Source organism: Corvus moneduloides, chromosome 8 (assembly GCF_009650955.1).
Source record: "Corvus moneduloides isolate bCorMon1 chromosome 8, bCorMon1.pri, whole genome shotgun sequence".
NCBI classification, from domain to species: Eukaryota; Metazoa; Chordata; class Aves; order Passeriformes; family Corvidae; genus Corvus; species Corvus moneduloides.
In genome coordinates this window covers 7,868,902-7,884,007 of record NC_045483.1, presented here as the reverse complement: position 1 = coordinate 7,884,007, position 15,106 = coordinate 7,868,902, and the positions used below count along the sequence as shown (strand labels likewise).

Here is a 15,106-nt window from a genome sequence, read left to right as displayed (position 1 = left end):
TAGCTGGTTTTGGCTGGGGTAAAGTTCATTTTCTTCATGGTATCTAGGAGGAGACTCTGTTTTGGATTTGGTCTGGAAGTAGTGTTGATAACAGAGTGATGTTTTCATTATTGCTGAACAGTGCCTACACAGAATCAGGGCCTTTTCTGCTCCTCACCCCACCCCACCAGTGAGCAGTCTGGGGGGGGCACAAGGAGCTGGGAGGGACACAGCCAGGACAGCTGACCCCAACACAGGCACAGTCCAGCCCGTGCAGCATCATGTGCAGTACAGAAAACTGAGGAGGAAGAAGGAAAGAAGGAAGAGGCAGATGTTTGGAGTGGTGGCGTGATGCCTTCCCAAGTCACCATTGCGCATGATAGAGCCCTGCTTCCCCGGGGATGGTTGAACACCTGCCTGCCCAGGGGAAGCACTGAATAATTCCTTGTTTTGCTTTGCTTGTGTGTGTGGCTTTTGCTTTCCCTATTAAACAGTCTTTATCTCAACCCACGAGTTTTCTCACTTTCCCTCTTCCGACTCTCTCCCCATCCCACTCGGAAGGCAGAGAGTGAGTGGATGAGTGGGGATGAGCTGCTGGCTGTGGTTAAACCACAGCAGTTACAAACTGCTGATGGTGAAAGTGCCTTGAAAAGGCTGTGTCCTTACAACCAGTCCTATGCTCAGTATCTTCCTCTGCTTCAGATCACACCAAAAATCGGACCAATTCCTCTCTCTGACTGGCACAAATCTGGAATTATTCTGCTGGCCTCCAGTCATTCCAGATTTACACAATCAAAGAGAATACAGCTTGTCTTCCAAGAGTTCCACTACCAAAAATTACTTTTTGCCAATATATTCTTTGCCCATAAAATAAACACTGCAGTTTCTAAACAGTTGTTCAGGCAAGAAACAGACCAGAAATAAAAGACATGCTGATTATTTTTTGTAACTCTCAGGAAAGATCAAATTTCTATGCCTGCCTCACCCTCTGATACTGCAGAGTATGCTCAAGTGTAAGCACAGTACTGCTGGACATTTTCAGAACAGGAAAATAACCATTTTAGAAAGGTTTTTAACTTCCAGTTCCTAGTGGAAAATGAATTTGATAATAAACATTTGTGGTCCCAAGACCAACTCTTAAGAATAGAATGTTTAGAGAACCCATAAATACTGGTGGTGAATAATGTTGGACAGAATGAAAAGATGAATGAAAGATTTCCTACTGGATTATTCTGCATTACAGAAATTAAGAAGGGTGGGGCAGAAAATTAAACTTAATAGAGTCCAAAAACTATTTCAGTCCATGATGAGTATTGTTTCTGGAATTCAATCTGGGGAAGAAACATCAATTAATCTTTTACTAAGGACTCCACACTTTAAAGAAATTCTCAGTAGGCACAGTAACACACACTATAAATGCAGCAATGCTCTCCCAGAGTGGCGTCAAAACATTATTTTTTTATCCTAGAATTTGGAAAAATCTCAGACAAACAACATTTGTTGCTGGAAATCAGAAAATGAGAACACACTACGTAAACTGAAATTTCCAGCCAGAAGGAAGATAGATTCTGTCTAAAACTGTTAAATTTTGAACTGTTAACGATATTACTGGTGTTTAGGCAGCAGCAGTGAGCCCTGTGGAATTTATTTTCTCTTCCTGTTATTTTTTCTGTCTCCCCAATTTCATTAAGTGTATTTTGTAAACAGAAAAACTACTGTTACCTTCATGGAAACATTTTTGATCAGTTTTGCCTGCACATCTGGGTGCCTTTAGACAGGTCAGAAATCTAAAGTACATCATAATTAACCCATTCCCAGTGAGTAAACACAGGACTTCAGTTGGCATATTTTCTGGTTTCTTTACAGGCCCCAGCTGATGGGGTTTCCTCATTGCCCTAGGAAATCTACTAATACTTCTGTTTGAAACACCAACTTGCAGTGCAATGAAAGCATTAGTAGAAAAAAAATTAAGTATGTATTCAGGGAAAGCAGCAGATCCTACTTTTAAGTAGACCGTGTAATTCGGCAGGATGGAAACACACCAGGGCTGGAGCTGCTGAGTCTCACTTAAAATTAGCCCTTTGCTAGGAAACATGGAAACATGGCACCTAATTTTTTATTTTTCCCCCCAAAAGTCATATGCTTGCACACATGTTCCCCACTCCCTTTCCAGGCCCTATGCTTGTGTGATACTGCTGGAGAAGCATAACTTCATAAACTTAATTGCTTAAAATAGGATCTGGCAGAGCATCAGCTCCTAGATCAGTCTGTGAAGCGTTCAGAGGTTTTAGGCAGCAAAGAGTTTTTCCTCAGGCTATTACATTCCAATACTTCCCTCCACTCCCTTCAGAAAATCACAAAAATATTTGCAGCAATTCCAAAGACAGTTGCTCCAGCACACACTCCCCTTGACTGACTGCTAGGATACTTGGGGGGCCCAAAAAATAAAGAAATAAAAACAAAAAGCTTTTTGACACTAGGGCGCTTATAATTCCTTTTTGTAACTCTAAATGTTCTCTATTCCCATTTCTTTTAATATTTTTTAGATTCAGGGCCATTCTATCTGTGTCAGTTCTGCTTCTCTACCAGCTTGAAGGATTTCTATGCACACTCTCTTGCCTCTTTTGCTTTAAATATGTCTCTTTCCTCAGCATTCTTGGGTGAGCTCTTCCACTCTCCACAGCTCATGCAATCTCCTTCACCCACTGCACTCACAGCTTCTCAACCTCCAGAGGAAAGGGCAGGAAGCAAATTTAATAAGGGTAGAAGGCTCAATCTTGACCTTGCTTCCTTGGAAAACTGAGTCATAATCTAATAGCAACGTACAGATCTTGCTGGATCTGTAAATTTGGAGGAAAGGTTCAGCTGTGGAAGCTGAGTATCACAGAAAAACCATTTCACGTAACTCTGATAATCATTCAGGAAGAGAAATTGTGTGGAAGGGAGCATGAACTAATCTCCTCCCCTCCTTCAATTGGCTGCACAGGTGGTTCCAGTTTCTTTAGCTGTCCTCCACACACAGACTCCCCACCTGTCTGTGTGCATGTCCCTGCGCATGCACACAGCCACCACGGGGATCTCTGCTGGGGTTAGCCCTTCCCTGCAGTTCCAGCCACTGGACCCGTTAGTTCCGGCTGGCTGCTCCTGACCTACCCTCTCCCCAGCCATTCCCTTGAGCAGCAGCACCAACAACCTTTACTAAAAATACCTCCTGAGCATCATAAATAGCAAGATGGTAGGATTCTTAATCCCCCTTCAGGCACGTAGTCTTTTTGCTTTTGATAAATACGGAGTGGCAACAATGGACAGAGAATAAAATGCATCTTACAGTACTGGTCTGCTTGGCCTGTGCCTTGCAGAAAGGAAAAATGAGGACTCCCACTATCCACAAATGCTGTCAGCAGAGGACAAGAGAAAGAGGGGAAGATTTCTATTGCAAGAAGTCACAAAGTCTCCCAAACCTAAATTTTGAATATTTTTAATTCAATAGGATTTATTGGCCAAACCACAAGACCAATGTTCCTAAAGAAAACCTTAGATCTGCAGGGTACCTGCGTCAAGCAGGGAGCCAGGCAGCAGGAAAACTCAAAGGAAGGGAAAGGCTGGCTCTTGCCCTGCTGAACTTTTGTACCACCACAAGCTGTACAGAACAAGCCAAATGCACAGTGCCAGGCCAGCCTGGCAGAAGGAAGAGCAGGACACAGCCCTTTCATGCCACTTGACTCTTGAAACAATTAAGCAAACGCTACATGAACCTCTCTAGACCCCTGCCACACAGATTTGAAAAACCCCTGCACTACCTAAGGACTGAGGTCATGCTATATCTGAAAATAAAAAATATGTTAAGGAACCTAAAATCAACTGCCATTTGAGTTTAAGTTTTCAGCCATTTTCCTAATTGAATGTATTAAGGTAGAAATTCAAAAGTTCCAATGAAAGTCCAGTAGTCTGCAAGCTTTGCTGACACCTATAATTCCAAATATTCAAAAAATCCCAATGTAAGATGAAAAAAAATGCTAGATGGCTTTTTGGGTTTTTTACATTTTCTTATAAGTTTTATAAAAATAAAGCTAGAAATTTTTCCCCTGTCCAGCTGCAGCTCTAAAGCAAGGGTGTCGTAAGTGCTGTTTCCTGCATAAACATGTAGGAAAACACTTACTATGTTGCAAGCATGAAAACAAATATGGCATCACTGTGGCCACTATAATGCAGTCACAGATACTGGCAATTGAAAATTTTAAATGGCGTTTTCAAAAAGATAGAAATAAAGACAAAGGTATTGGAATTTTGTTGCAAATTAATCGAATCATATATGAACATAATCAGCTAACCAGAACCTTTTTCTTTAAAACATAAGACTCCAAATGTGCACTGCACATCTAAGTACACAAAACATTTTTGTCATTCATCCCAAATATCAAAACATCTGGCAACAGAAAATAGAAAAATGTATTTATAGACATTTTTGGACAGAGATTACTTCAGGTCAAGTCCGAAAGCATCCTTAAGCTGCAATCATCAAAATCTTTTATCAGTTACTTTGGATTTAGCTAGTGTTACTAAGAGAGAAATATAACATAGGCTTTTTATAGCAGCTGCCAATTCAACAATGATCAAAGTTTTATTATTCTTTCTTAGATCAAAGTCTGGACTGAATAATTTTGGGATTATCTCCAGCTCATAAAGTAGAATAAACAGTTTTGGATAACCACATTATTATATAACAATACTGTCTTCTTGCAATAAGTTTTGCTCTTATTTACATATGCCACAAGTTTTTAGTGGATTGTCTGATTATCATTTATCATTTAATTATTTTATCGGCAGAAGGCCACAGAAACATTCAAATGGTGTCTTGTGCATCTACGTTCATATGCAGAGGACATTCATGAGAAGAGGTGAAACCAAAATTAGGAAAGGAAGACTGGGCACACTTCCAGTGAAAAGTAGTAGGTTTTATATCTCTGCTCATTATAAACCAGTCAAGACATCTGGAGATCTCCCCTTGTGGGACAGAGGCATTCACACACACCTTGGCACAGCCTGTCCATGCCTGACACGCCCTTCTGACTGGCATAAGGAACGTCCTAGGTAGAGAAAATCGGTATAGTCACATTATGTTGGCTTTCATTAGCAGGCATAAAATATTGCTACATGGATAATACTCAGCACTATTCTTTTTGCAACTAAACTTAATCGTAAAGGTGCTTAGATTTGTGTTTCACTCAAGTGTGCTTTCAGTCCAGAAAAATAATGGTTTTCTCCTTTGGGTTTTCATTCTGAGAAAACCATTGATTTCCACACTGCCTGTTGGCCACAGGTTCAACTGTGTTCCTGTTCCACTGAACAAGGTATTTACTGTTATTTTCAGTGACACAGAAAGTCCTAAATTCATCTCTTCTTTTACACCCTAATTGTATGAAATTCATTCATCTTACACAGTCTTTCTGGAGTCAGCTCTCCCACAAATGTTGATTAAGATAAGTGGCAACGCAGGGCACTAGAGAAAGCCATTACTTTGGCATAAACTGTTTTGCATGTTCTCTAAGTAGGGCCAAGAGTTAGAGCTGGAGCATCTTTTTCAGACTTGTTATTATTAAAGGCTCTTAGTTATGTTTCTTTATCATTAACTAGGTTTCAGCTCTTATATAACCTGGTTGTCTCCCAGGCTTTCTAATGCCAAAAATAAACTGAAAGCTTTCATCACTAGTTAAAAGGAAACTGTAATTTGAACAGCAGTTTTGCTGACTTCTCTGTTGATCAAAGATGCTTCATATGAGCCTGATGTAATAGAAACAAAATCAGATTTATAATAACAGTAATTAAAGCAGAATCCTTTCATTGAGTGAAATCTCAGAGTCCTTACTTGTATAAGACTTATATTGGAGGAAACAGTAGTTAAAACAAGAGCCCGTTTATTAAGCTGAGGTACAGCAAAGGGAATGACAAGTATTAAAAAAATGTTGCAAAAACTGTTTCAGCTTCACACTTTTTATTACAATGTGTCCATCTCTGTGATGATACATGTCCTGTTTTGCCATTCCAGAAACAGAATAAAATCCTTTATTAGTAAGGAAGCAGTAAACCAGAACTTCTTATCATGCCCTTCCTGTAGAGCCCACTGTGCTAAGGCCACTCACTTCTATGACCGACCTCCAAAAGGGTAATTTCTTAGTGCCATGGCAATAAGTTACCAGGAAAAAAGTCTGTGAGTAAGAAATAGAAAAAGACATTGTTGGCTTCATCAATGAACAGTAACACATACTGCAGTCTTCAGCATGCTCCAAAGAGAGCTAAGCACAGGTCTAAAGGCTTCAGGGAGTCAGAACCTCACAATTTGCTGGCTTGGACTGGTTTTCTTGTACCACCCTCTAAGATGAAACTGCAAATACACCACAGGGGATAAAAGTATCTTTTTCCTCACCTTTGAGAACATCATCTTCTCGATGCTTCCTATTTCACGCTTCTGTTCAGAGTGCCCTCAGTCACAGCTGCACAGAGCAGGCATCTCTCCCATGGATTTCTCCCTGCAATCCTACCAGCACAGCAGGAAAATGCCAGCAACCTCCTCTCTGGAGGCAGAGGGCATATTGGTGCCATAAAACACTCTGGCTCATCACACTTTTTTACACACCAATCTTTTTTACAATGATGAGACCAGATTCTCCTTCCACTTCAGAATGTGGAGTTCAGAGGAGCAGAGTAATAGTTTTTCAACAAACATGAAGTGCATATGATCTTTTCTATCCATGAAGAAATAACTCCAAGGATGAGTAAGTTGGCCACAACAAACTTTGCAGCAGCACAGAAGCCAACACAGGCTGCAGAACCCACGCAAGAACTTGGGCAGGTACTCAGAGGAAGCTCCTATTCAGCTCTCACCAAAGCTCTGCACCTTAACTCAAATACGTGCATGTGAACAGCAGGCACTGCACTGTGATGTGGCTGCATTTCATCAGTTACATGGAGCAAACTGACTTGCCAAAGCCCTAATTCAAGATTAAATTCTGTATTGCAAATAGGAAAAGGACATAAAACAACCCCATCACCCAGTGTACCTTGTTGAAGCCTGTCTGGTCCAACCTTGTTTACAAACTAAGGATTTCTCTCCACAACATATGGGACCACTAAAAATACAGAATGCAATGCACAAGAATGTTTACATAACTGGGACTCTTATTTGGGTGTGAGCTTCTGAAAATTCATTTCTTTCTGAAAACATGACACAATAAAGGCTGAGTATTTGAAAATAAAAGCATGTCTCACAGTTTTTCTCTGCTATTGCTGTATAATGTTTAGGAGTTTTATTTAGCTTTTAATGAAGGAAAACACCTAATTATAAAGATACTGTTGCCTAAACACCATGTGATAAAAGAATTAAAGGCTACTTGCTGGTCTCAGAACTCACAGGCAAAAGTCTGCTTTCCACAGTGTGATTCTGCCTTAGCACTGCAAAACTAAGAAATACTACACCAGTCACATGAACTAACCATGTGTGGTTTTCATCTTCAATTACTAACAGATTAGATTAAAAAATAATTTTAAATATTCAATTCAAACCTATTAAAATAAAAAAAATAAATCCCCAAAAGATTGCTTTCAGAGACTGTGAAAAACATGAGGTTCTGGTGTTCTTCACTAAAAGCAATTTTGCTGGCTTTTCCTTCCATAAGCTGATGCTTATTTTCCTTCTTTGCAATTCCTTTCAAAGCCATGCATCTAAAATAGACTCTACCTCATTGTCCCAGTTTCCTCTTGTTGTTGCCATTAGTCTATGCAACTTTTTCCATGCATTCAGGACTAATTTTCATTAATCTCAAAGGCTAAACAGCACACACTAAGCTTTGTGGAGGGGGAAAAAAGATGGGACAAGGCATCAAACCTTAAAAATTACCAGCTTAAAAGAGATACTGCTGTTTAAATCAGATACCTCTGTAAAATATTCTTCTTTCCCCTTGAAACAAAAGCTCTACAAGGCCTAAAGATTCAAGTGCAGCTACTGGTTCTCATGTACAGACACGTACTGCTTTCAGTGATTTGATGATCCAGGTGCTGATTCTGAGCTACTTAAACCATTAAATTGAGTTTCAAATCCTAAAATGAGTAACTAGTGAAAAAAGCATAAGTCATTACATGTATTTAGAAGAAATAAATAGAAAGTACAGACAGGATTAAGTAACAGTATGAAATCAGTATAGAAGAAATTCAGGGCAAAAGCTGAGGAGAGAAAAGCTCTCAGAGCCAGTTCCAAATCCTGCCCTGCATAGGTATTCTGAAAGGGAAACAGCTGTGTCGGCATGACTGCACACACAGCCTGCCTCAGGTAGTGCTGCAGAGCCCCAAACCCTGCCAAGAATGTCTTCCTTCAGGCTATGGAGCCTTGTACCAAGGAAAATGGGGAAAATCACTAGGACTGGAAGCAGTAAAACTACAATACTTAACTACTATAAACATACGAAAATTCTCCACTTAGAAAATGAAGGAAATGTCCAGGCAGCTCCCACTGTCCCACTCTCCAGGTCACTTGGCCTGAGAGTGTTTGGTGACAGCCACGAACTAGTCACATCACGAATTAGGGACATTATGACATGCCTGAAAGAAATACCCCTGACAACACATAGAAAAACACAGCACTAGATTTCAGAAAGGATACAGCAGCCACCTCTTAAGTGGCTGGTTCCTTTAGATATGAGCAATATTACCCTGAAAATCACAGACCATAATAAAACATTGACCAGAAGCTCCCAGCAGCAAGTTTTAAATCACTCAGCATAGATTTCAATCAAAACCATCGCTGCCAGCAACAGCAGCTATGTCTACAGCTATCTGAGGAGAAGAAAAATAAAGACTGTTAATGGTAGGAACTCAAGATTTAGTATGTAAATTTCTCATTGAAAAATCTGTTTTCTTCACACAAAAGTTCCCAACTGTGAGATAGATCAACCAAGCAACGTGCACAGTGTCCATGGAGAAAGAACTGCTACCAGACCACAACATAATGAGTCAAAGTTTATCATCTGCTGTTAGAACTCTATTATCCACTAGTGTAAGAACAAATGAGGCGCCTGAGAAGAGGCCCAGAAGGCAAAAATTCCCCTGTTCTGACCTGACCCTCAGATTCAGGGAAAAGAAAAAAAAGTTCAGGACTTTTCTCACCTGTAAAATGAGGACAAAGCCTCTCTCTCACCACTGTCATGGTGATTTATTTGTCTGAAATGAGAAGTGCTTGATCTACATTTGTTAAAAAATCATTTAGGAAAAAACAAGGATTACCGTATAAAATAAGTTCTTAAGCTAAACAACTCTACTACTTTGACTGTTGAGCAGGCTAAAAACTGCACCTGCCTTCTCTACAATATCCACATTTGCAACATCAGAGTGGCACGTTACAACCTGTTATTGCTGGACAGCAATAATATTTCTTCAACACTAGCTTCTGTAAAAATTCAGTGACTTTTTCATGAAAAAAACACAATGCTTTTGATAAACCTCCTATTTCACATGTCTTCATTTTCCTGAAGTAGTTGCTTACTGGACTAAATACAGCTCCTGCTAATTCTTTCAACATTTAAGAAAAAAAATTAGCAAAGATCTTTGTATTTGATCACACCAAACACTCCCATTTGTGCCTGTTTGCTGTAGCGTAACTGAAGATTATAATAGTTAAAAATAGCCATCTTTCCATTAACTTAGACCTTCATGATAACAAGTAGTTTTGACAGTTTTTAAGCAGTGTGAGATAACATGCACAAGTAGGTCACAGTTATACTTGGCCTTAGAAAAATGTCTTTCATCCAGGGAATTTACAGCTCTTTGCAAGCAAGCCCTTAGGTAAGCAACAATCTATAAGGCTTACTCCAACACCCAAATTCACTCATGTATGAGTCCTAACAGCAACTACTTAACAACAGCTGGAAGTAGAATATTAAGCCTTTTGCAAACTGCAAAACTAAAAAGCCTGACTGACGTCAATGGCAGCTCTCCACTGATCCCAACAGGCTATAGAGTAGGACGTGAGAGTGCCCTGGGAAGGACTCCAACTTGAGAGGGAAAAGTGATTTTTCAAAGTTTGTTTCAGCTCCTAGTTCAGTCACAAGATTTCCAAAATGATTATTTGTTCAAGCTTCTGGGAATACTTGTCTGTGCTGCTTCATCTGGCGTTTGTTCAACACATCTGCTCAAGCCAAACTACAAGGAAAATGGTGGAAGAATGTTAGAGACCTTCCATTTACATAACAACAGCAGGTGAGGGACAGGTGTGAAGGACTGCAACTACATAGTCTGTGAAGAGTGGAAGGAAAAAAGAAAAATTTCAGAAAATTCATCTTACAGCACAGGTGAGCCATTAGTCCTCACATCAACCCCTCTGAAAAACTTAGCTACCATTATTTCCATTGTACAAGTAGGGAAGCATAAAACACTTTAATCCAGAGCTTTATTTAAGGCAAAATTACATGAATTTGTTCTATTAGTTATACTTTATGTATTGACTTATAATCTGTCATAATTTCGGTGACTATGTGGGTAGTTTTGGTTAAATAACAACAGGGAACTAAAGCAGAAGAGTTAAAAGGAATGGTCCAAAAGTTGAGAGGTACTGCTGGATTTCAGGAGTTTCTTCTGTCATCTGTTGCAGTCAGTTTACTACACCATGCTGCCTCCTGGAGCAAAAGAGATGAATAGAGAGCTGCACAGATTTAACACTGATAATTTTGTGATGTTTTTTACTATTCCTTGAATATCTTCTGCAGAAGAAAAATGGCAAGGGTGAATGTTTAACTCTTGCTATGCTAGTTATGCTTGATATATAATCAACAAGCAGACAGCTCCAAGTGCTTGATGCATTCAGAATAATAATGATCACCTTTGGACATCTAACACCACATAAAATATTAACAATCAATATTCGTTGGGCTTGCAGACCATAATGATACCGTGGTTTTAATGAGACTGCATATGCATGAGGTAATCTGCCTTCATGAAGCAAAGGGTCCCTATCTGGCATTTGAACAAAGCCCTAACTCCTTTAAGACTCACTTCTTACTTGTGCTACATTCTCATGAGTAACCTCATTAAGACCTGTCATAGCACTTAAGTGTGTAAAAGTTTTAAGTGTGTAAGTTTCTATGTTGAATTTTAACAGCAGTAGTGTTTAAAATTATTAATAATAACAAAGGTCTATAATTTTTTACACACAAACAGCCTTTGGTCAGCACTGAATAAATCTATTTATTTGCCCAGACTCACATATTTTTCACATAAATCTACCTGTTAAACTTCTAAAGGATATATTGATAGAAATTAATATCTTCATCTGTTTCATTAATCTTATTCACTACTTCCCTAAAGTCCTATGGGCTGTCTTGCTCTCGCTCTCTCTCTCCAATTAATTACTTTGAAAAAACTAGATGGCACAAGAGGGACTGAGAAAGAATTCTCTTTCCTTCTCCAGGCAGCTCTCCAGCAGAATTAAGCAGGCATCAAACATCATGTGTTGTGCAGATGAATGGGAAAGAGAGATGGTGGGGGAAGGAAGGGGAAGATGGCCAGTGTAAAGGTTCCCTGGCTTCCCATTCTGTACGGTTCAGGTTTTGTGAGTCATCTGCAAAGCTGAAATTGCAAAGTTTTTATGTCACTTTCTCAAATCCAGGTACCCCTTCAATTACAACAAATCTACTCCAGGTTATAAAGCTTTGCTGGGTGTTCCCCACAAGTACTAATGCAGCCTTAGTACAGCACTGATGCTCCTATACTTAGTGTTCTTCCAGAAATGGATTCTTTGGAGACCAATACAGTCCATTTCTCCCTAAAGCAAGAAATCTACTGTTCCATGAAGAATTATGCCACTCTAACACCATTTATTATTTATATCTAAAATGGGCGTGATGCTTTAGGAGTATGGTCATAGCCACAAAATGCCGACAACCTTTTAGCAGTCACATGATGTCTTCAATGTGCATGAAGCTCCTTTGGATGTCAACAGGAATCCAAGCAGATGAAAGAGCTGGTCCATGCTGAGCAGTATTCAATACACGTAAATGCAGAGAGATCAAGGGATGAACAAATAAGATGCATCCTTCCATTCAGGGGTTTGTCAATTTGTAAAACACAATTTTTATAAAGAGTCAGTTTCAATTCAGAGATAGCCAGGGAGTGGTTTTACTTCTCCTTATTGTGCAGACAATTGTCTGTCTTCAGGAGATGCTTACAAGTATTTCTGCTTTGTTATGACAACATTCAGAAAATGCTTAACCTTATGCTTCCATTCCTTTAATTTGTACTAACTGCAACAAAAACCTTAAAGCATCAGTCTTTGTGCCACATCTGTGCCAGTTTCTCATACTGGAAGCAGAACTTTGTGACAAGATGAGATCTGCAGTCAATGAGGTTGATCAGTTCATCTCCAGCCCAAAATGGGCAAACACACAGCCAGAGTTTACACACAAATGCATGCAAAAGACAAAGGCTATTCAAGTTTAGGCCATAATTTTAAAAAATTCAAATCTGAAGTAAAACTCAAAACGTTAATTTCAAGCCAGATACAAATGTCCACCAGAGGTACAATCTGACGATTGGATTTACCACCACACCCTACCAGGAGCTCTTGCAATGACAGGACAAGCCGGATGCCTCACTGCGCTCATTAGACACCCAGTTCCAATCCGTTACCATTCCCTGAGCAGCAACACCCGCCGAGGTCTGACCCTACACCCACCCTCACCACCATGCTCCTTTCACTGCATACATTTATACATTCCCACCGTCACTTAACGCGTACCGAGCCACCGCACTTCCCCCGGGCACCGGGAAAGGCGGAACGGGATCCCCCGCCTCGCCGGCAGGTGCGGCGGCTGCCCGGCCCCGAAGGATGCTCTGAGGCGCTCAGCCCCGCTGCAGCCCGTGCCGGAGCCCCCCGCACGGCCCAGCTGCAGAAGGGTACCGGACAGGCGACGGCCGGCGGGGGGTCATCCCCTGGCCTCCCCCTGCCCCGAAATGGTCGGCGCACTCTCGGGGTGCGGGGCACTGCAGCGAGGCCGGGCAGCAAGGTCAGCGCGGCTCTGCCGCCCGCGCCCCTGCCGCCCGCGGGGACGCGAGCCCGGCGCTGCCCCGGCGCGGCGGAGAACCCACCTCTGGCAGACATGGCTCAGGCTCGGGCTCGGCAGCCGCAGAACTACTGCTGCTGCTTCTGCTGCTGCTGCTGCTGCTGCTTCTGCTGCTGCTGCGGCGGCGGCAGCGCACGGCCCGCACCGCCCTGCGCCCTCCGCGCCGCGGCGGCCGATGCGGGGGGCGGCGGCCGATGCTGGGCCGGGCCGGGGCGGGCGGGTCCGCGCCGCCGCCGCGCTCCGTCCCCGCCCTGCCCTGCCCTGCCCTGCCCTGCTCTGCCCGCCGCGCTGCGGGGAGGTGCCGCGGGCGGCCCTGCGGGGCGGGAGCGCGGCTGTCTGCGCGGCGTGTGCGGGGTGTGTGTGCGGTGCGTGTGTGCGGGGCTGGGTGCGCGTGTGCCGGCGCGGAGCGGCTGCGGGGCGGGGCAGCGCCGGCGGAGCCACCGCGGCCGCAGCCGCTCCCGGGCGCGGTGACTGAGCGGGGAGCGGCGCCCGGCGGCGCTCGGGTGCGGCGGGGCGAGGAGCGCACGGCGGGGCGCGGGGCGCGGTGCCGCAGAGGGCGACAGTCGGGGACAGCCGCGCCGCCGGCAAAAGCCACGAACGCCAAGGAAAGCAGCGCGGCAGAGCCCCAGCTCCTTGGAGTGCTGGATAGGCGTGTCTGCTCCCGGAGTCACTGACAGCGCCGTGCGACAGCAGCTCTGCTCGTTCGGGACTTGGCGCTGAAGTCTGTGGCACAACTTGAAATTCACGCACCGGACAGCAAAGATATACCTGCATAACTCTATGTAAATTGTATATAAACACAGAATTTCTGGTAATGTTGTCTGCAGAGCGATCTTGGCGTTAACACACGGAAAAGAGCACTCAGCTTCCTCCTGGCATCTTAATAAAAGTACTAGGTGACCAACTGCAACGTGCCAGAAAAACAAGATCAGTATCTGGTGGATACCTTTACCCATGGCAGCCTGGCCTCCAGCCTGGTAAAGCCAAATATTCCCATGCCACACTAAAAGGAAAACCCCTACACCACCAGATTATTAGATGGTGGCAAGAGTTAAGCAAAGCAACAATCTAGTTTGTCAAGAATTACAGGTTAGAAGACCACATCAGAACAGTGCAGTTAAAACACTAGAGCAGACTTTTATCAATTTCAGAATGGGCAATTATGAACTAAAAAACAGAAAGCCCAATCTGTGATGTTCAGCAAGGAGCCAACATGCAAACTAAATGACAGGAGAGACTGAATCACACTCCTCCACTCTGATCTACCATACACTATACATCTTCATACTAGCAAGAAGCCTACACAATTTTTCTATCAAAATAACCCACAATTACCAGAATCTTATCTAAGAGAGGTGGTAAACATTGCATTATCATGCGGCCGCAGGTCAGGAATTGATGCCAGTAAGAGATGTATCAGCATTCCCCCTGCTGTCTGCAAGTTCAGCCCAGCCAGTGCCTCTGCTCTGTCAGATCCACCCTCTGGCGCTGCTCACCTTCCCCCCTCATGCCAGCCAACTAGGGAGGCATTTGTGTAGGGAAGCATGGAAGCAGCAGTAGGATGGACAGCACTCACATGCCCTCTCATCAGGTGATACAGGCACAAAAATTGAATTGGCACATCTGTTTGCCTGAATTTGTGCTCATGCTCACACACTGCAAAGACTTTTAGTCATAGCCAGCTCTATTTGCCATGAATTACCCCAGTGTCCCCTACACTTCAAATCAATCATATTCCTTAAGTCGTTCTATTTTCTTGCCCCTTGCAAAAGTTTCTGAATCTGGCAGCAGGAATAAGATGAATATTAAGTTTTTCTTCTCTTTCTAAACTAAACACCTTAGCTGGTGATCTGACATCCCTTGAAAAACAGCTCCTTTCCCTGCTTCTTTTCTGAAATTAGAGGAATTTTCCACTTGCAAACAACTCAAATTTTCTTTCTTGTCCAAAACAGCCAAGGTTTTCCTCAGTCAATGTAGTATGACAGCATTTTGTATTTTTAATTAAGTCATTTCCTATGCACTTC

General features: G+C 42.6%; 1 protein-coding gene across 1 annotated transcript in view; it reads right to left on the bottom strand.

Moving 5' to 3' along the window:
* Nucleotides 1-13,254, bottom strand: part of ABLIM1 (actin binding LIM protein 1) — a 188,066-nt gene extending 174,812 nt beyond the window's left edge. The window contains exon 1 of the mRNA XM_032115907.1: nt 13,108-13,254. Within this exon, the coding sequence (XP_031971798.1) occupies nt 13,108-13,120 (13 nt within the window). The 5' untranslated portion in view covers nt 13,121-13,254. The remainder of the gene's footprint in view (nt 1-13,107) is intronic.
* Between the last annotated feature and the right edge of the window lie 1,852 nt (nt 13,255-15,106).